General features: G+C 49.8%; 1 protein-coding gene across 1 annotated transcript in view; it reads right to left on the minus strand.

Annotated features, from left to right (window-relative positions):
- RFX8 (RFX family member 8, lacking RFX DNA binding domain) overlaps positions 1–19,716 on the minus strand; it is a 48,494-nt gene that overhangs the window by 13,862 nt on the left and 14,916 nt on the right. The window contains exons 2-8 of the mRNA XM_013967537.2: positions 12,540–12,650; positions 11,254–11,307; positions 7,080–7,193; positions 5,382–5,532; positions 3,156–3,214; positions 1,714–1,870; positions 276–370 (exon numbers count right to left, since the gene is read on the minus strand). Of these exons, the coding sequence (XP_013822991.1) occupies positions 276–370; positions 1,714–1,870; positions 3,156–3,214; positions 5,382–5,532; positions 7,080–7,193; positions 11,254–11,307; positions 12,540–12,650 (741 nt within the window). The remainder of the gene's footprint in view (positions 1–275; positions 371–1,713; positions 1,871–3,155; positions 3,215–5,381; positions 5,533–7,079; positions 7,194–11,253; positions 11,308–12,539; positions 12,651–19,716) is intronic.

The raw sequence follows: 19,716 nt of genomic DNA on the forward strand, positions 1-19,716 counted from the left end.
CACACTTACCTGCCTACACCCACCCACACACATGCTCACCCATGCACACATGTGCCACTTGCAAGCAAATACACACACACTTGTATGATGTACAAGCCTCTGAGATATTACTTCCCCGTCCTGAACTGCCATCCCCACCATGATACACTTTTGTCCAGAGCCCCAGAGAAAACCCTTTCCCTTTGCACCAGGTCCTGAGCACTCAGTGCTATAATATAGCTAGAATGACCAACACTTACTTCTTCTCTTTTTTTTTTAAAAATATGTTTTTGTACCTGGAAGACAAATTCTTGGAGATTTGAAGACAGACAATTCATGAATACACTGAGATCTGTTGACGTCCCCAGCAAAGAAATTAAACTGCTCAAACCTATCAACAGACAAAACAAACCAAAAGATGGTGAGCCATGCGGCAGAATTTCCCAGTAGGTATTTGTATACCAGGTAACCTAGGGGACCACATTCTCACAGCAGTTCAAAGGCATCCCCTGGGGCCTCACACTCATTGTGAACACAAAGGATGCCTTCTTGGGTGGGATGTGTCACCCCAGGTCGACTGGTTCAGACCTCTGTGCTCCTGCCTTCCAGCGACCCCCTCTGCTCCTTGTTAAAATGGGAAGAAAGATTTTGAAATCGTAACTACACCTTGTAATTATGCAGAACTTGGCTCCAAGTGAGCTCACTGCATGATACAGACATGACCTCACCCATCCCCGCTGTTTTTATAAAGGGGATGAAGGACATCAAAGCCGCTGAGGGATGTTAGGTGCCTTGCCGGGGGCTGTGGACTCTGTCAGCACAGACCTGAGGGGTGGAGGCTGGGAAGTGATGAGGGACCTGGGGGCCCCACCTGTGCAGGCAGCAGTGGGGGAGAGAGGGCAGAAGGACAGCCTTTGGTCCCCCAGCTGAGTGCCACCAAATGCCAGGAAGATTTGGAAACCCAGTGGACTGCCTCGGCCCTGGCAGAGGCCCCGCCAGGCTCCATCCGGAAGTATTTCCAGGCACACCTCGAGCATTCACCTCTCAGGTGTCATGCTGCCTCCCTGCCGATCTGTGCCCCCTTGGAGAGACACACAAGGAGGCCATCAGGAGCCAGGGAGCCCCTGGAAGGCTGGCACGCACTTGGCGGGGGAGGCCTTATGCCTCCTGGGTCTCTCTGAGCTTGGGCTGAGGGTGAGAGCAAGGTTTGGGAAGTCACCTGGGATTTCTAGCGGAGTCAGTGGCCTGGGAGGGGGGTGTCGGAAGCCCTGAGGTCTACTGGGTTCAGTGCATGCTTTTCAGATGCTGGTTTGGTTGGAGGGGAGTCTCCTGGGGGAGGATCTGGGATTTGGGACAGCCGGTTAACAGGGAGCAGGGAGATCTTCAAGGGACAGACGAGAGGTGGGGGAGGGGCTACTTATCAAGAACTGCTGGTGTTTAGCTGCTAGGTACGTCGGACTCTTTGCAACCCCATGAACTGTAAGCCCGCCAGGCTCCTCTGTCCATGGGATTTCCCAGCCAAGAATACTGGAGTGGGTTGCCATTTCCTTCTCCAGAAGATATTCCTGACCCAGGAATTGAACCCGTGTCTCCTACATTGGCAGACGGATTCTTTACCACTGAGCCACCATGGAAGCCCCTAGTTAGTTCAGCAGATTCATATACTGGGGATGGCCACGCCAGCCCCGATCATATACCAAACACTGCATAGAGCAGCGGCTGAAGGAGGATTACATTTCATCTCTGTGTTCTCTCCCAGGACATCGGCGCTGCTCAGGTCCCTGGACAGGACTTTCTGGGAAATATCCAAAACGCCCTGATGGAAGATGGTGCATAGATCCGACTTCAGGATGCTGACCCTTCTGGTGTTTCTCAGCACCATCCTCATGGTCTGAAGGCAAAGGCACACACAACACTTACTGAAATCTCATCATCATACCGGGGCTTGACGCCCCCCTCTCCAAATTACCATGATTTTGTAGTTATCAAAGAGAAAGAAAACTGGATTGGGGGTATTGCCCACTAAAATGGAATCCCAGATGACAATGAAAATATCTGAATTTCCCACATTCGACAACTGCCTTTCTGAAATGCAGCATTGGGAACGCTTCTGCTTGGGGGCAGGTGGGTCTCAGGGCCTGTGGCGCCTCCTCTCCCAGCCACTTATCCTCCGTGCCCCCAGCAAGGAGCCTGAATGCTCCAGAGAGAGAACCAGTGGGTGACTCGGGGTCTACAAGGCACGTGTGTTTCTCAAAAGCAAAAGGTGGGCAGACTCTACAGGGTAGCCGAGGGGACACAGAAGCCGTGCCTTTTCTTCCCCTGGGAGCCCTGGGCAGTGAATTTGGCCTCCAGTGTCCAAGGGGATGCTTCCCTGGTGGCTCAGCAGTAAAGGATCAGCCTGCCGATGCAGGAGACGCAGGAGATAGGGGTTCAGTCCTTGTGTCAGGAAGATCCCCTGGAGAAGCGAATGGAAACCCACTTGACTGGAGGATCCCATGGACAGAGGATCCTGGTGGGCTACAGTCCATGCAGTCACAAAGAGTCGGACACGAATGAGCACACACATGCACACGCAAGGGGACAATCTAATCCCTTCCACACTCAGGGTCTGTAGGACGGGAGGTAGGTCACCCGTATCCCTGCCCCAGGAGCAGGCGCTACAGTCACTTCAGTTTTATGGAGAGGAAACGGGCCCTCGGGTACTAAGAAACCCCCCCCCCCCCCCAGGGAACACTGAATCGCTGGCTCTGAGCAGGGCTGGCTCTGGAGCCTGAGGTGGCTGCTGCAGACGGGTTGGAACGGAGGCTGTGCTGCAGAGCCATGGCCATCAGCCCTTGAGCACAGAACGGGGAACCAGCTGGAGAAGCTGGGTCTGCGGAAGAAGTTCTGTGCCAGGAGGATGGAGACTGCCAAAGGTGGGCCTGGCTGGACGCCTCCCTGCCTAGGGCTGCTTTAGGGCAGAGGACTGGTCCCAGGCTCTGTCCCCATCTGCTGCCATGGGATTTCAGAACAGATTCCAGAATCTTTTCTCTGGCCCCTCTCCCCCTGCCTCTAACATTGAAGCTGCGTGGTCACGCAAGACAGAGAAGGTCAGAGCCCAGAACCCGGTGGCCCCAACACACACCTGGGTGGGTGGGGGGCCAGGACAGGGCCCAGGGGACACTCAGGAAACCTACCTTTGCCATGTTGGAAAGGTATGTCTTTCTTCTTAGCCTTTTGACAAACACAGTAACCTCTGTCAAGAGCAATACACACGGCCATTATTGATCCTATAACTTCAAGTTCACATGACTGACTAGGGGCAGGGAAAGGGAGCAGGCAGGGAGAGGAGGCGCACACAGGTGGTGCCCACAGCTGGCACATCTGTCTGCCCAGAATGGCACAGCTGCCTGCCTGCTCCACACAGCCAGGCCCCCAGTACCCTTGCCTCCCTTGCCCTTTCCCACATGGCTCTAGATCCTCTGGGGGCAAGGTGACTAACCCTCTCTGCTCCCCCACCCCCAATTCTAGAAAAATGGTGGCAGCAGCACCTGCCTCGTGGGCTCTGTGCAGGTGACCATTTTGCCCAGGAACTCTGAGTTCCTCTTTGCATGCTCTCCTTGGGAAATGACCAGAAATGTGAAAATGAGAGAGGGGAACGCCCTCCTGGATGGACTCATTCACTCATTATATTCATGCATTCATTCCCGGGGATACTCCCTCCAGCGCCTTCACAGCTGGAGGAAGGAGAGCGACCTCCACTGTCCAGGGGGCTCTGGCTAAGGACGGGTCACCAAGGCACAGTCTCCCACCAGCAGGGCAAGAGCTCACGGCAACATAAGCCATGGGGAGAAAGGAGCGAAGGCTTCTTGGGGTAGAAAGTGTTGGGAGCAGTTCCAACTGGAAGTGGATCTTCAGTCTGGTCTTAACATGTAAGCAGGAGTTGGCCAGGCAAGGGGTTGGGGTAGGCCGATGGGGTACAAACAGCAGCAGGAACGAGGGCTTCTTGGGCACGAGTCAGGAGTCTCTGGGGAGCACCAGTGGGTGCTGGAGGTCCCTGGGGGCAGGTGAGCGGGGATGGGTCAGAGGTCAAGCAGTGAAGGAGTGTGGCCCACCCACACAACGGGGACATGGTGATCACACAACCTGGGCCTGTGAGTTTCCAAGTGGGTCAAACAGGGGTCAACACAGCCAGAGGTGCTGGGGGTGATGGGAGGGGAGGGCCGTGTGACCAAGGAGAGTGAGGCTGGAGGCAGGACCATCCGAGTGGAAGCTACTGAAGAGCCTGGCGGGGAGGGATGAGAGCCAGAGGGCAGGATGAGGGCAGGTGGGGAAGCGGCCACCGGAAAACGGGACCCCTGTCCTGGGCCCCCTTTCCCAGCATGCACCAGACCTCACTGTTCTCTCTGGGGGACCCTTCCTGCCACATTCCTGACTGGTGATCGCTCGCCCTGGGCCTGTGAGTTTCCAAATGGGTCAAACAGGGATCAGTGCAGCCAGGGGTGCTGGGGGTGCCAGGGGGTGAAGATAAGGCATGGCCCGTTCTGCGGGCCCTCGGGGGAGATGGCACACACAGGGTGCCAGGGAGGCGGACTTGCAGCACGGAGGGGAATAGGTGGGGAGGGCTGGGCGCTGGGAGAGGCCTGAGCTGCCCAGGAAGGGTGGGGCTGGGTGGGGAGAGCTAGAGGCGATGATGGAGACCCTCACAAGGGCAGAAGGGGGAACAAGGGTATTTCCAGGACCATAAAAGACACTGTCCATCCAGAGGGCGTGTGCTGGAGTTTATGAGGGCCATGCGTCGAAGGGACACCAACAGTCAGCTTCAGGAAGGCCTGGAGCGGCCGCTGCAGGCTTGAGCAGACCAACAGCCTCCTGCGTTCACACTCCACGTGGGCGTGAACGTCTGGAGGCCTGGAGTGTGGGCAAGTTGGGCCTTGGGAGGAATTTCTAAGGAGGGAGCGAAACTCTTGGAGCCTCGTGGGGCCTGAGCAGAGCACAGAGAGGCCAGGAAGCTCGTTGGCCCTGCTTGGGTGGGCAGTGAGCCAAGGATGGCGGAGCTGGTTGGCCTCCCCCTTGCTCTTTTCTACCTCCCCACCCCCTTGGCCCTGCTTGGGGAATCAGCAAGAGGGTTTGGATGGATCAACACATGCCTCCCTTATGGGCATTAAAGGAAAAGCTGAGAAAGCCAAAGCGGCCAGGACTTGTGGACTGCACTTCAGTGCACGAGGGCAAAGTGACACCAGAGGGGAGAGGGGGACTTCCCTGGCAGCCCAGTGGTCAAGACTTCATGCTTCCATGGCAGGCGGTGCGGGTTTGATTCCTGGCTGGGGAACTAAGATCCTATGCGCCTCAGGCTGCAGTAGAGGGGAGACAACCTACCCCACGTGGAATTCAAAGAATCCACGTTCTCCATGGAAACCTACCTTTGAGTTTGGAGATCTGTAAGAGGGCTGGAAAGCCCTCCAGAGCAGAGAGGAGCCACAGCTTGAATTTCTTACTAAACAACCGGACAGATTTCAAATACTGAATAGAAACATCTTCCAAAAAGTCATGGAGGAGAACGTCCTCAATTCCCTACAACAGAAGTGATAAGACACATCGCCGCCAGCCAGTGCGGGCAGCCTCGGGTTACAAGAGGCCAGGGGTCACGTGAGCCACAGCCCGAGAGAGGGGCCCCCACCCAGCTAAGGACGCAGCCACCACGTAGCCTTGGCTGCTGCCCGCTGGGCAGGAGAGCAGGCTGGAGAGGCTGGAATCAGAACTCTGAAAGATTTCAAAATATTGAGGACAGATTCACAAATGTATACAACATGAATGCTGGCTGAGACTGGTTTTGGTTTTGAGGTCAAACCAAAATATTTAAGGGCTGAAACCAACCTCAAGTTTTCAACCTTTGTGTTAAAATTTTAGAAGCCCTAGATTTTTTTTTTCCCTAAAAACAAATATAAAATAAAAGGTAAAAGTTCATGACAAGCTTAAGGAAAGTACATTTCACTCCAGAAATTATATGTAATTGACCCCCAAACTACAATTAATCATTCTAGACAAAGAGTTCAAAAAACAAACCTACAAACCCCAGAAGTTGTGTACAATCCAAAGCAATGACTCCAATTACCTATTTTTAAAAGTCCTCTTTTGTTAAAATATCAGAGTAAGGACTCTGACTCAATTTGGGGTTCACTGAATTGAGTCACTGGACCCACCAGTCACACTGTGTCCATCCCTCTTTCTAATTTGTCCGTCTTCCTCTCTGAAGTCATCGGATCTCTCAACCCAACCTTCCTCCCTTGTCACCTTCACTGTGGCAAAGCCTCCTCTCCACCCTCTGCTCCAATAATACGGCATCCAATGTCACTGCCAACCCACCGTCTCCTCAGGAAGTCCGTGTCCCACAGGGCGAGTGAGGCAGTAAGTCTGGTCACAGCAGCCTTCCCGCCCTGTGACGCCTGTGGCCACCCTCTGCCTCCGCCTGCCCCACGTGTTCCTCCACGTGTGTTCTCCTCCGTGTCCAGTCCGTAGAATTTCTCCTTTCCTGCGAGACTTGCCGGCAACACGGCCCCCTCTGGAAAGCCCCCTCCAGGCATCTCTGTTCTTCCTTTGAGCGCCCAGAACAGTCCAATCACACTGTATTCTAGAACTTTCCATACTGTATCACATTCACTGGCTTTTTCTCTACACGAGGTCACTCGGATTCTCAGTGAATTCAGAAAGGAAAACTGAGTCTGAGGGAAAGCGCTAAGGCTCCTGGTCCATTGGCCCCACCACTGATTGCTCAGAAGATCTGAGATCCACGGACACCCCAGAGGGCGAGGGCGGTGGCTCTAACCCCAGTGTGTGCACGCTAAGTCGCTACAGTCATGTCTGACTTTTCTGCAACTCCCTGGACTGTAGCCCGCCAGGCTTCTCTGTCCATGGAATTTTTCAGGCAAGAGTATTGGAGTGGGCTGCTATTTCCTTCTCCAGGAGATCTTCCTGAACCCGGGGATCAACCCCACCTCTCCTGCGTCTCCTGCATTGGCAGGTGGGTTTGTTACCACCAGCAGCGCCACCTGGGAAGCCCCCAGCACTGGGTGCCAACTTCTGGGCAGGACACAAGCCAGCACCTGGAAGGAGCAGCCTACCTTGTACAGCTGCGCGTCGTAGCTCTTAAGGAGCTGGCACACGTCAGGCAGCGACAGGAACATCACTGTGTCTTGCTGCAGAGACTTCCAGAAGGACATCAGCAAGTCCTCCACCTGACGTGAGGGACAGAACATAGCTCTGAGCCCTGCTTTTGTGCCTGGTGAGACCAGTCCTCCACAGTCAGTTCATCAACCCCGAACGGTAACTGGATGAATTTCATTCCAATCCATGGAAAGCTTTGCCGGTCGGCTTTTCCAAGCTGTATTTAATGTATCGTATTTTACTTTTAAAAATGTTTGTCTAAGTAAGTAAATCTCATTATTAATTAATAAATAGAGTGAGTGAAGTCGCTCAGTCGTGTCTGACTCTTTGCAACCCCGTGGACTGTAACCTACCAGGCTCCTCCGTCCATGGGATTTTCCAGGCTTTATAAATGATATTTATTAATAAATAATAAATTTATCTATAATACAATTAAGACCTGCTCCAGGTCTCAGTTGTGGCGCACAGGATCTTTTAGTTGCAGCATGCGAATGCTTAGGGCTTCTTGGTGGCTCAGATGTTAGAGAGTCCGCCTGCAGTGCAGGAGACCCAAGTTCAATCCCTGGGTTGGGAAGGTCCTCTGGAGAAGGGAATGACAACCCACTCCAGCGTTCTTGCCTGGAGAATCCCACAGACAGAGGAGCCTGGCGGGCTACAGTCCATGGGGTTGCAGAGCCAGACACGACTGAGCGACTAACACTTCCACTTTCATGCAAACTCTTAGTGTGCCTTGTGGGATCTAGTTTCCTGACCGGGGATGGAACCCAGGCCTCCGGCCTTGGGAGCACACAGTCTTTGCCACTGGAGCATTAAGGAAGGTCTCCCAAGCTGTATTTTAGAGTGATTTTACATCCATCAGAGGGCACCTGCTGGGTGGGTGGAAGACTGGTCCTGAGGCAGTTTTCTAGAAAGAAGGCTGATTATGATAACAAGGGGGCTCTACTGATTACTGTAGGAGGAAGATAGGGCCCTGGGGGCACAAAGCAGAGCTCAGAATACATTTTCAGTGACGGACTGACCCCTTCAATTACTTTCAGCTCAGGAAGACGTGTAACCATAAATAACCCAAGATATATTGCCTCCTCCTTGACATCACGTTGGAATTCACCTACGACAGTTCAGTTCTGTTCAGTCACTCAGTCGTGTCCAACTCTTTGCAGACTGCAGCACGCCCGGCTTCCCTGTCCATCACCAACTCCCGGAGCTTACTCAAACTCATCTCCATCGAGTCGGTGATGCCATTCAACCATCTCATCCTCTGTTGTCCCCTTCTCCTGCCTTCAATCTTTCCCAGCATCAGGGTCTTTTCAAATGAGTTAGCTCTTCGCATCAGGTGGCCAAAGTACTGGAGTTTCAGCTTCAGCGTCAGTCCTTCCAATGAATACTCAGGACTGATTTCCGTCAGGATGGACTGGTTGGATCTCCTTGTTGTCCAAGGGACTCTCAAGAGTCTTTTCCAACATCACAGTTCAAAAGTATCAGTTTTTTGGCGCTCAGCTTTCTTTATAGCCCAGCTCTCACATCCATACAAGACTACTGGAAAAACCATAGCTTTGACTAAGGACAGTGCCGGCTAAAGGGAGCCAGTGTGATTCTACAAAGGGTACTTCTTTCTATTATTAGCAAAATATTTATTCATTTTAAAGTGAAATGGCATTTTATCATGATCTGGGTTAATGCTATAAACCTTGATAAAAGAGCCTATAATTCCATAAATAGTGTATTTGCCACTTTATTCTGAGTGCACCTCCTGAAAGCCAGCTGCATCTTTTTAACTTTTTATTTTGTATTGGCGTCTAGCCAGTTAATAGTGCTGTGATAGTTTCAGGTGGACAGCAAAGGGACTCAGCCACGTATACACGTGTCCATTCTTCCCCGAGCCTAAGGAGCCTTCTTTAAAGACTTCTGTTGAGGAACAAAATGGCAGGGCCCTTTATTTATTTCCTCCCGTGTGGATCTGGTGGCCCATCTGAGTTGCCAGCTCATGAAGACTCTGGCCTTCTGAGATTTCTGCAGCTCAGATATCCTGAGGCAACACAGTACTGACTCCAGGTACTCCAAGAACCCCAGACTCTTACGCTGTCTCTTCTGTGTAGGCTGTGAGTGCTGACCCCCGAGTACCTGATTTGAAAATCTCTTCAAATTTCTGTTCAAAAGAAGACATCTCCAAAGAGACTCAGGTATTTAATGAGAAAGACAAGAACGGGCTGAGCAGGGTGGAGTAACCCTTTGACTCCCAGGCTGGAGGCTTCTGGGGCTCATGGGTCCGGATGAGACAGCACTGTGTCAGCCCACCCCTCGTCCCGCCTCCCACGTTCCGAGTCATCCACCCCGGTTCGCCTGCCACAGAAGTATTTCTCTGATTTGCCCCTCTTTCTCTCTGATGGCATTGTCACTGTTGCCGACCCAGCCCTCCTTCCTTCTCACCTTGACTGTGGCAAAGCCTCCTCCCCACCCTCTGCTCCCATAATATGGCATCTGATGTCACTGCCAACCCACCGTCTTCTCAGTAAGCCAGAGTTTCCCACGGGGCCGGTGAGATAATAAATCCGGTCCTAGCGACCTTCCTGTCCTGCGCCGCCTGTGACCACACTCTGCCTCTGCCTGCACCATGCGTTCCTCCCAGAATCCCTCTTCTCCCTCATGTAGCGTCTGTTGGACTTCCCGCTTTTCTATGAGACTCGCCGGCAACATGGCCTCTTCCAGGGAAACTTCTCCAGGCGTCTCTGTTTTTCTTCCCTTGGGAGCCGAGAACAGTCCGATCGCACCGTGTTCTAGAACTTTCTGTACCGTATCACACTCATTGGCTTACACTGTTCCTTTCAGTACCAGACTATCAGCTTTTCAAGACTCCAAGGGAGTACCCTCTTTGTTCCAGATACAGTGCTGGTCACAGGGTAAGTATTCAATTGGTACTTGATGAAGCATCATAGACAAGAAGGAGTGGATTGGATATTCAACTTGGGGGGTGTTTATAACATGGTGCTAATAGGCCAGGGGTCACTCTGAAGACAGCCTGGTCCCTCCCTCAGGCCAATGTTTTCTACAAAGCATGAAATGCCTTCATGCTGGGTAAATATTATCTCCCAAAGCGGAAGTGCTTAGAACACTGAAGCCTCAGAAGACCTTCATTTAAATGTGCACTTGCTTCTCTGGATTTTCATTTTATATGGTAAAAGATAGAATGGCTAAAAGATTTCTTCATGCCTTTCATGGACAATTCTAGAATACAACCCACTCTTGATGATTCCATGTCAGAGCACCCTGCTTCAAACTGTCTTGTGCGTTGCTGCTGCTGCTAAGTGGCTTCAGTCGTGTCCGACTCTGTGCGACCCCACAGACGGCAGCCCACCAGGCTCCCCCGTCCCTAGGACTCGCCAGGCAAGAACACTGGAGTGGGTTGCCATTTCCTTCTCCAATGCATGGAAGTGAAAAGTGAAAGTGAAGTCGCTCAGTCGTGTCTGACTCTTCACTACCCCATGGACTGTAGCCCACCAGGCTTCTCCATCCATGGGATTTTCCAGGCAAGAGTACTGGAGTGGGGTGCCATTGCCTTCTCCATGCATTAGCATGTATCAGTAAAAGCTCTGAAAACCATCACTGAGAATCCCGATGTAAATAAAGCTGTTGTTCTTTAGTTGCTAAATTGTGTCCAACTCTTTGGGAACCCATGAGCTGTAGCCCACCAGGCTCCTCTGTCCATGGGATTTCCCAGTCAAAAATACAGGAGTGGGTTGCCATTTCCTTTTCCAGGGGATCTTCCTGACCCAGGGATAGAACCCGTGTTTCCTGCGTCTCCTGCATTGGCAGGCAGATTCTTTACCACTGAGCCATCAGTACTTTATTTCAGATCAGCTGGAATGAGGGTTTAAAAATAGCTGAGTTTATATTTAAAGTGTAAAATTATCCATATGAGCACCTTGGAAAATTTCCAGATGATTAAACTGAATAAAAATATCACCTTCAAGAGCTCACTGACTATAAAACAGCTGCATTCTAAGCACTTTAGTGCGATGAATTCCTACTCCACATCCCTTGAGGGGTCTTTTCAAGCAGAAAGGTTAAGAACAAATCATAAATGCTTGCGTTTTGTAGATAAAACCCTACCCTCTCGAGTTCTTGGTTCCTCACATGTTGCAAAATGTCTTGACAGCAGTTGCAGTATTCATCAGCAAGAAAGGTCACCTAGGAGAATACAGAGAGTCATTTCAGCTTACAGCCCACTTCTAGCATTACCTGCTTCTCACAGACCTTGCCGAGGCCCTAGTGTGTGTCAGCCGCTCAGCTGTCTCTGACTCTTTGCAATCCCGTGGCCTGTAGGCCACCAGGCTCCTCTGTCCATGGAATTCTCCAGGCAAGAATACTGGAGTGGGTTGCCATGTTCTTCTCCAGGGGATCTTCCTGACCCAGGGATTGAATCCAGGTCTCCTGCATTGCAGGCCCTATAATAATATTATCTGGCTGTGACATTAGCCAAACTCTTTCCTGGGGCCGTGTGTTTTTACTGATAGTTATGTGAAGTGGTACCCCACTCCAGTATTCTTGCCTGGAGAATCCCATGGACAGAGGAGCCTGGTGGGGTACAGTCCATGAGGTCACAAGAGTCGGACATGACTGAGCGACATTTTCATTTCATGTGGATAATGCATAACTGGTGACCACCATGGTGGGTCAGAAGGTTAAGCATCTGTCTAGAATGTGGGAGACCTGGGTTCGATCCCTGGGTCAGGAAGATCCCCTGGAGAAGGAAATGGCAATCCACTCCAGTACTATTGCCTGGAAAATCCCATGGACAGAGGAGCCTGGTAGGCTACAGTCCATGGGGTCGAAAAGAGTTGGACACGACTGAGTGAGTTCACTTCTTCAACTAAAATTGAAGTCGCTTCATGTTTGATGCCATAACATTTACTTCCGGGTCTGTACCACCCACTCTAAAGACCACCGATCTTTGCCACCTTTCCCTCTAAAGCCCCATCTCCCCTTCCACATGCCCCCAGACCCAGCTGCTAGAAAATGCACAGACCCGTTTCTTGCTCTGTGATGGAGATCCTTATTCTAGAATGTGACATGATCCCAGGTGGAGTCTTTTTATAGGGCATGAGGAGAAGCCCTGAATTTCCTTACCATCACCCAGCCCAGGAGGGAATGACAGTCCTCACGGGCTTGGCAGAAGGAAAATCTTAGTCCATTTTGTACAACTGTGGTCACTGGCAGACTGAGAAGCCATTTAGTGCCCCAGGCAGCAAGGCACGGAGCATTAGTCTCCCTCATGTGTGCAAACTTACCATTAAAAAAATTTTTTTTTCTCCCACACTGTGTAGTATGTGAAACTTCCCAACCAGGGATCAAATTCATGTCCCCTGCAGTGGAAGCACAGACTCTCAACCACTAGACCATCAGGGAAGTCCCAAGCCTACCATGTGGTAGGAGTATTTCTTTGCCAGTTCCTGTTCCCAGAATGGACATCTCCTGAATTCAGATGAAGGGGATCCAACAGGTTCTGTCTTGATCGGTGAATGATTGTCACCCTAAAACCATTTTCGCACAGATTATTTCTTCAAGTCAGATAATAATTATTCACTGCTGCTATAGGTTAATCTTTCATCCACACCCCTGGGGACTTTCTTGATCCCAGCAACCATTCCCTCTTGTTTCATTGCAAATGATACTAACCTTCCTCTATAAGACTATACTCTCTAGTCATCAAGGAGCAATTAGGATTTAATATTTCACATATTTAATATGTCAAAATGGCCTTGCATTACAAATGCTCTATGTGTGTGTGCGTGCTAAATCACTTCAGTCGTGTCCAACTCCTTGGGACCCCATGGACTGTAGCCCGCCAGGCTCCTCTGTCCATGGGATTCTCCAGGCAAGAATACTGGAGTGGGTTGCCATGCCCTCCTCCAGTGGACCATCCTGACCCAGGGATCAAACCCACGTCTGTCTCTTGTGCTGACAGGTGGGTTCTTCACTAGTGCCACCTGGGAAGCCCACAAATGCTGTATAGTAAGTACATCATGAGAAATGCTGGACTGGAAGAAACACAAGCTGGAATCAAGATTGCCGGGAGAAACATAAATAACCTCAGATATGCAGATGACACCATCCTTATGGCAGAAAGTGAAGAGGAGCTAAAAAGCCTCTTGATGAAAGTGAAAGAGGAGAGTGAAAAAGTTAGCTTAAAGCTCAACATTCAGAAAACTAAGATCATGGCATCCGGTCCCATCACTTCATGGCAAATAGACGGGGAAACAGTAGAAACAGTGTCAGACTTTATTTTTTTGGGCTCCAAAATCACTGCAGATGGTGACTGCAGCCATGAAATTAAAAGACGCTTACTCCTTGGAAGAAAAGTTATGACTAACCTAGATAGCATATTCGAAAGCAGGGACATTACTTTGCCGACTAAGGTCCATCTAGTCAAGGCTAGGGTTTTTCCTGTGGTCATGTATGGATGCGAGAGTTGGACTGTGAAGAATGCTGAGCGCTGAAGAACTGATGATTTTGAAGTGTGGTGTTGGAGAAGACTCTTGAGAGTCCCTTGGACTCCAAGGAGATCCAACCAGTCCATTCTGAAGGAGATTAACCCTGGGATTTCTTTGGAGGGAATGATGCTGAAGCTGAAACTCCAGTACTTTGGCCACCTCATGTGAAGAGTTGACTCATTGGAAAAGACTGTGATGCTGGGAGGGATTGGAGGCAGGAGGAGAAGGGGACGACAGAGGATGAGATGGCTGGATGGCATCACCGACTCGAGGGACGTTGAGTCTGAGTGAACTCTGGGAGTTGGTGATGGACAGGGAGGCCTGGCGTGCTGCGATTCATGGGGTCGCAAAGAGTCGGACACGACTGAGCGACTGAACTGAACTGAACAAACAATAAAAAGACCTATGAAAAATCCGATGCCATAAACACATTCTACAATGCTTGTCTACATGGTCGTCCGCCCTTGAACTACAACCATCTCCTGTCTGGGTCACCGTCCCTGGATTACAGAAATGGTCAGTCACATATAAAATCTCAGGGCCGAATGAACAAGGAAAGTGAGGGGCACTGACTTTCCTTTCGAAGAACAGATTACAGAGTGCAAAACATTTTCATTAAGAATGGAAAAAGGCAACGCGGCAGAAAGTGAACTCAACATTCCTGCCTTGTGTCAGCCACACTGCTGTTCACCTCCTTGTCCTACTCCCACCCTGGAGCAAGGGGAGGCATGGCTGCTCCTGATTTGCATGAAGGATTGTACTGAAATGATTTCTTCAGCGTTTCCCTGACATCTTTGGAATAATTTCCATTCTAATAGAGTAGGTGAGAGCGTTCCTGGGAAGTTGGAAGTTGAGCCCCATAGCCTGGCCTGTGGACTGCACCTGGGTCAGGGGAGCCCCCTCCATCCTCTCCAACCTGATGGCCTGCTCTGTGGCAGCACAGCTCCAGGGTCAGTATATCCTCCTTGGCTTCTGGTTCTGCACTCTGAGCCTTTCTAAACTACTCATTGAGCTATTCCCTTCTGAGCTACTCAATTTGCTTAGCAGATCGTCCATGTGGGTTTGCAGTAGGCCCTTGTCTACAAGCCACGGGAGGACAGAGAGGTCTTCTGAACTGCCCGCCCTACCCTGAGGGCTAGGAGAGCCCACCCCGCCTGTGTCCCCCGGGCACTGCGCTCACTGAGAGCAGCCACCAGCTTCCTCCTCACCTGATGCTCCCTCATTACCAGCCAGCATCCCCTTGAGGATCAGGGGGGTGAGTGGCTAAGGGTTGCCAGTAATAACGTTATACACAGGAAAATAATTGCATCTAATTCAACAATTACTGAATATTTCAGGGTCTATCATAGCAAATCTATTTTATTCAACACTCACTGCTCCTTCTTCTTGGAGAATGCAGTTATAATTAGTAGACTTTTCAAAGGCAACAATGTTTCCACTGTGACATAACAGATAAGAGAGAAATAATTTTAGTTAGACCCTTATTTCTGAGCTCAGGCATAAAGGTTCTTTTGCAGTGAGGTTATTTGTGGGTGGGGAATACCGTCCATAGGGTTGCAAAGAATCGGAACCGACTGAGCACACAGCACACACACACACACACACACACACACACCTTTGATTTCAAAACCCTCCTCCAAGTTTCTCTCCACAACTGCTGATTATCACCTGCTTAAGGTTTTTTTTTTTAAATTCGTTTGTATAACTGTGACAACCACAAATTTATTTTTAAAAGTTTATTCCCTTCAGAAGCAAGAATATGATATCCTCATGGTTAGAACTTGCTCTGGTGAGAAAAGAAAAATCATTATGCAGATGAAGTCTTCTATTTTCTGATTTGGAGCTTTGAAAATGATCAACTCAGAAATGATAATATCCTCTGAGTCAATGGATGGGGCAGGGCACTTTCACAGAACAGGGAAACTGAGAAGGAATAATATGTAAGGTCCATGTCACCACACCAAGTGGGTTCACATGTCCTTTTGGAGAAAAGATTCTATACATCATGGAGAATAGATTCAGTTCTGTGCATGTGGTGTGAGGTAGCAGACCAACACTCTGCTTTTGCTTCTGGATGCAAGTGCACGGTCTTCAAGGCAGGGATGGCCTGGGATGGTGGTAGTCAGAAGGAAGTGGAGGAAAATGGCTTTTATCTCACGCAGGAAGGTCCTTCATCCCCTCCAAGACTCTCTAAAGTCCCAGGAGCTCTCCCTTGATCTTAGGTTTGGGTCAGCCCATTCTCGAACAGTCATGTACGGATGTGAAAGCTGGACCATAAAAGAAGGCTGAGCGCTGAAGAACTGATGCTTTCAAACTGTGGTGCTAGAGAACACTCTTGAGAGTCCCTTGGACAGCAAGGAGATCAAACCAGTCAATTCTAAAGGAAATCAACCCTGAATATTCACTGGAAGGACTGATACTGAAGCTGAAGCTTCAATACTTAGGCCACGTGATGCAAAGAGCCAACTCCCCAGCAGCAGAAGTGAGCGACAGAGGATGAGATGGTTAGACAGCATCACCGACTCAATGGACATGAATTTGAGCAAGCTCTGGGAGATACTGAAGGACCGGGAAGCCTGCTGAGCTACAGTCCATGGGGTTGCAGAGTCGGATACGACTTAGTGACTGAACAACAACAAAATAGGTGTCAAATCACCACAACAGAAACAAAGCCAGGGCGCAGGAGTTACCTGGAGGTGAGAGGCCCGGAGAGGTCACTCGGCTTCCTTGTGGGCTGTCCGCACAGGCAGGGCCCAGGCGGTTAAGATTTAACTGCTGGGGGACAGGGAGGGCCAGCTTGGGAAGGAGGCGGCAGCTAACTCCACAACAGGACAGGCATCCTTGGCTGCTCTTTCTAGTGCCACTTGAGCTCTGAGAGCCTCAATTTTCCACCCAATGAAGGGGAAGGAAGGGGTAGGTTCCATCCCTTAGTTGGGAAGAGCCCCTGGAGAAGGAAATGGCAACCCACTACAGTATTCTTGCCTAGAGAATTCCATGGATAGAGGAGCATGGCAGGCTATGGTCCATGGAGTCGCAAAGAGTTGGACACCAGCTAGCGTCTAAACAATAACAATCTCCCACCACTAAAAGAACTTTTCCAACCCCCAGAGCCTGTAACCTTTGCTCAGAGTCTCCAGGGTGTGCACGAAGGTTAGAGGATTCTCCCAGCCTCACAAAGGAGGTCAGAGGAAGGTCAGGGTCCCTCCTGGGTCCTGCAGACTGTCTGCTTCAGTGTAGACACATAAAAAACACATTTGACTTTAATTAGCTTTTATGATCAATTTGGCTAAAAAGGGTCCAGCGTAAGAGGGCTGGACATGATTATATGCCACACGACTCAGCCTTTTTTTTTTTTTTCCTTTCCTCGGAAAATCTCAAGTGTTGTGTTAGCTTAATACGCTTTCTGGCATATAACTTTCTTCTAGCTTAACTACAATTTGCATCCACATTCTCAGGTTCTGACATCATTTGTCATTAATCCAGACTTTCGTTTGCATCATTTTGGCATCATCATTTGCCCTTGCAAATCACCCTAACAGCAGTGAAACAACAACGTGAAGCAAGTACAAAGGTAAGAAGATAAAAATGTAATAAAACCGAATTCACGTCCTGGACTTGTTCAGCCTCAGACTGCGGAGGGAAGGTGTTTCATCTTCTCATCGTCGAAGGACTTCATTTCCATTTTTACTCAAAGAACATGAATCAACGACTCTGTTTTTGGTTAGCAGTGTGTGTTAGTTGCTCAGTTGTGTCTGACCCTGCGACCACCAGGCTCCTCGGTCCATGGGATTTTCCAGGCAAGAATCCTGGAGTAGGTGGCCATTTTCCTCCTCCAGGGGATCTTCCTGACCCAGGGAATGAACTTGGGCAAGACACCCTTAACTTGTTTTTTAAATTTTAGGCCATGCCATGCTGCATATGGGGTCTTAAATCCTCAACCAGGAACTGAACTCGTGCCCCCTGCATTGGGAGCTCAGAGTCTTAACCACTGGGCTACCAGGGAAGCCTCTCAACTTGATATATTTTTTTCCCACTTTATTTTTTTTTTATCAGCTTAATACTTTTACATCTCAAGTTAAATAGTCAATGTATGTATTCATATCAGGGTAGGTCTTATGATTGCAAAAAGGCCTTATTTAATATACTTTTGATTACATTAAGCATACACACAATGACACTAATGACTAAAATATACTGAGCATTTACGCATCGCTAAGTGCCTTATTCACTCCCCCTTACTCCTCACAACGATCTAGTAGGTAGCGGATAATAATTCATTATTTTTCCCAGTTACGTACAGGAAACAAGAAACAATTCCCAGAGCCAGAAACCCAGCTCTGACTTCACATCTTCATCACTATTACCTCCTCTTCCACGCTTCCATCTTTTAAGACAGGGGTCCCCCAACCTCCGGGAGCTGATGCTGGATGACCTGGGGTGTAACTGATGCAATAATAATAGACATAAAGTGCACAGGAGATGCAGCGCGCTTGAACCATCCCGAAACCATCTCCCACCTCAGTCCATGGAAAAACCGTCTTCCATGAGACTGGTCTCTGGTGCCAAAGAGGTTGGGGACCACTGCTGTAAGACACACGTATGTGTGATAATAAATAATGTACCCGAGGAGGGCAAAGGAAGATGCGACGGTTTTGAAACAAAGTGGAAAAGAGCAACTTAAAAAATTTTTATTTTATGTTGGAGTATAGCTGATAAACGGTGTCGTATTAGCTTCAGGTATACAGCGAAGTGATTCAGTTTTATAGACATACATATATACACACATATACATGTGTCTACTGGTTTTCAAATTCTTTCCCCATTTAGCTTATTACTAATATTGAGCAGAGTTCCCTGTGCTATTCAGTGGGTCCTCACTGGTTATTTTATTTTATATTGGCACATAGTTGATTAACAAAGTTGACTTAGTTTTAGGCGTGTAGCCAAGGGATTCAGTTATACACATACATATATCTATTCTTTTCCCATTTAGGAAGAACAGCCTTCTTTTTAAACTGGATTGGCTGAGTATGGCTGAGTGGCGTGGATTCCTTATTTTCTGTGCTGGGGGCTGTTGCTTTTACATTGCTTAACCCTATTCCCATTAGATTTTTATGGGCAACTTAATTACAAAATGATGATCTAACGGGACACCTTTGAAACTGCTGAAAGTCTATCGTTCACAAGGGAAAACAGCGACCGGAAGCCAGGCCTCCTCGGCAGATGGCATGCCACCTTGTCTGGGCGTCTGGGCTGGAGAGGAGGATGTGAGGGGTGCTTTGAACAGGTGAGATGGTTTGGGAGCTTCATCTGCTTTTCAAATCTCCCCCCAGCAAGGGTGCAGTCCAGGGCGGGATCCTCCACACCTATGTTTTGTGAGCTGCTCGACAACAACCAGGTAATGCCTATTTTTTTTAAAAAAACAAAACACCTTAACAAGTTCCAACCAGCCTTGCAAAGCACAGGGTGGACACGGCCCAAGTGCGGGTTGCAACTTGGACCCCTGATTATACCTGAGAAGGAGGCCGCCAGGGACTCAGCAGAGCCCTGCTGTGAGGGGAGGGCTGGCCCCAGGAGGGTTTATCTCCTGCAGGCGCTGGGGCCACGTGGACTCCACGGGAAAGACTCCACAGAGTCACCGAGATGTTCTGGGTCTGTGGTGCCCACGATCGCTTGGCTGACGGCTCCCTTGAACTCGCCCTCCCAGGGTGATGAATGTGAAAGATAAACCGGAGCCTTTCTGCTCCCTTGGGCACAACCAGCCAGCCATGGACCCAAGGTCCTGGGTTCTGCAGGCTGCCAGGCAGCCCCCTGAGCTCATGAGCTGGCAGAGGAACAAAGGCACAGAGAACAAAGGCAGGCGTGACTCGGGAAGGCCCAATTTTAGAAGCTTTTTACAGGCTTTTAATATGCTAAGCTGGAAAAGCTGAGTGAGTGAGTGAGTGAGTGTGTGTGTGTGTGTGTCAGTGTGTGTGTTTGTGTGTGTGCGTGTGTGCGGACTGGGGGACAGATGAGGGCAAGGGCTAGTTTTCATATGTCCTGAGAGAAACCTGGGCCTCTGTCCCACTAATCTCAGAAGTCACATTAGATAGACCAGGGTCTCATC

Source organism: Capra hircus, chromosome 11 (assembly GCF_001704415.2).
Source record: "Capra hircus breed San Clemente chromosome 11, ASM170441v1, whole genome shotgun sequence".
Taxonomy (NCBI): domain Eukaryota; kingdom Metazoa; phylum Chordata; class Mammalia; order Artiodactyla; family Bovidae; genus Capra; species Capra hircus.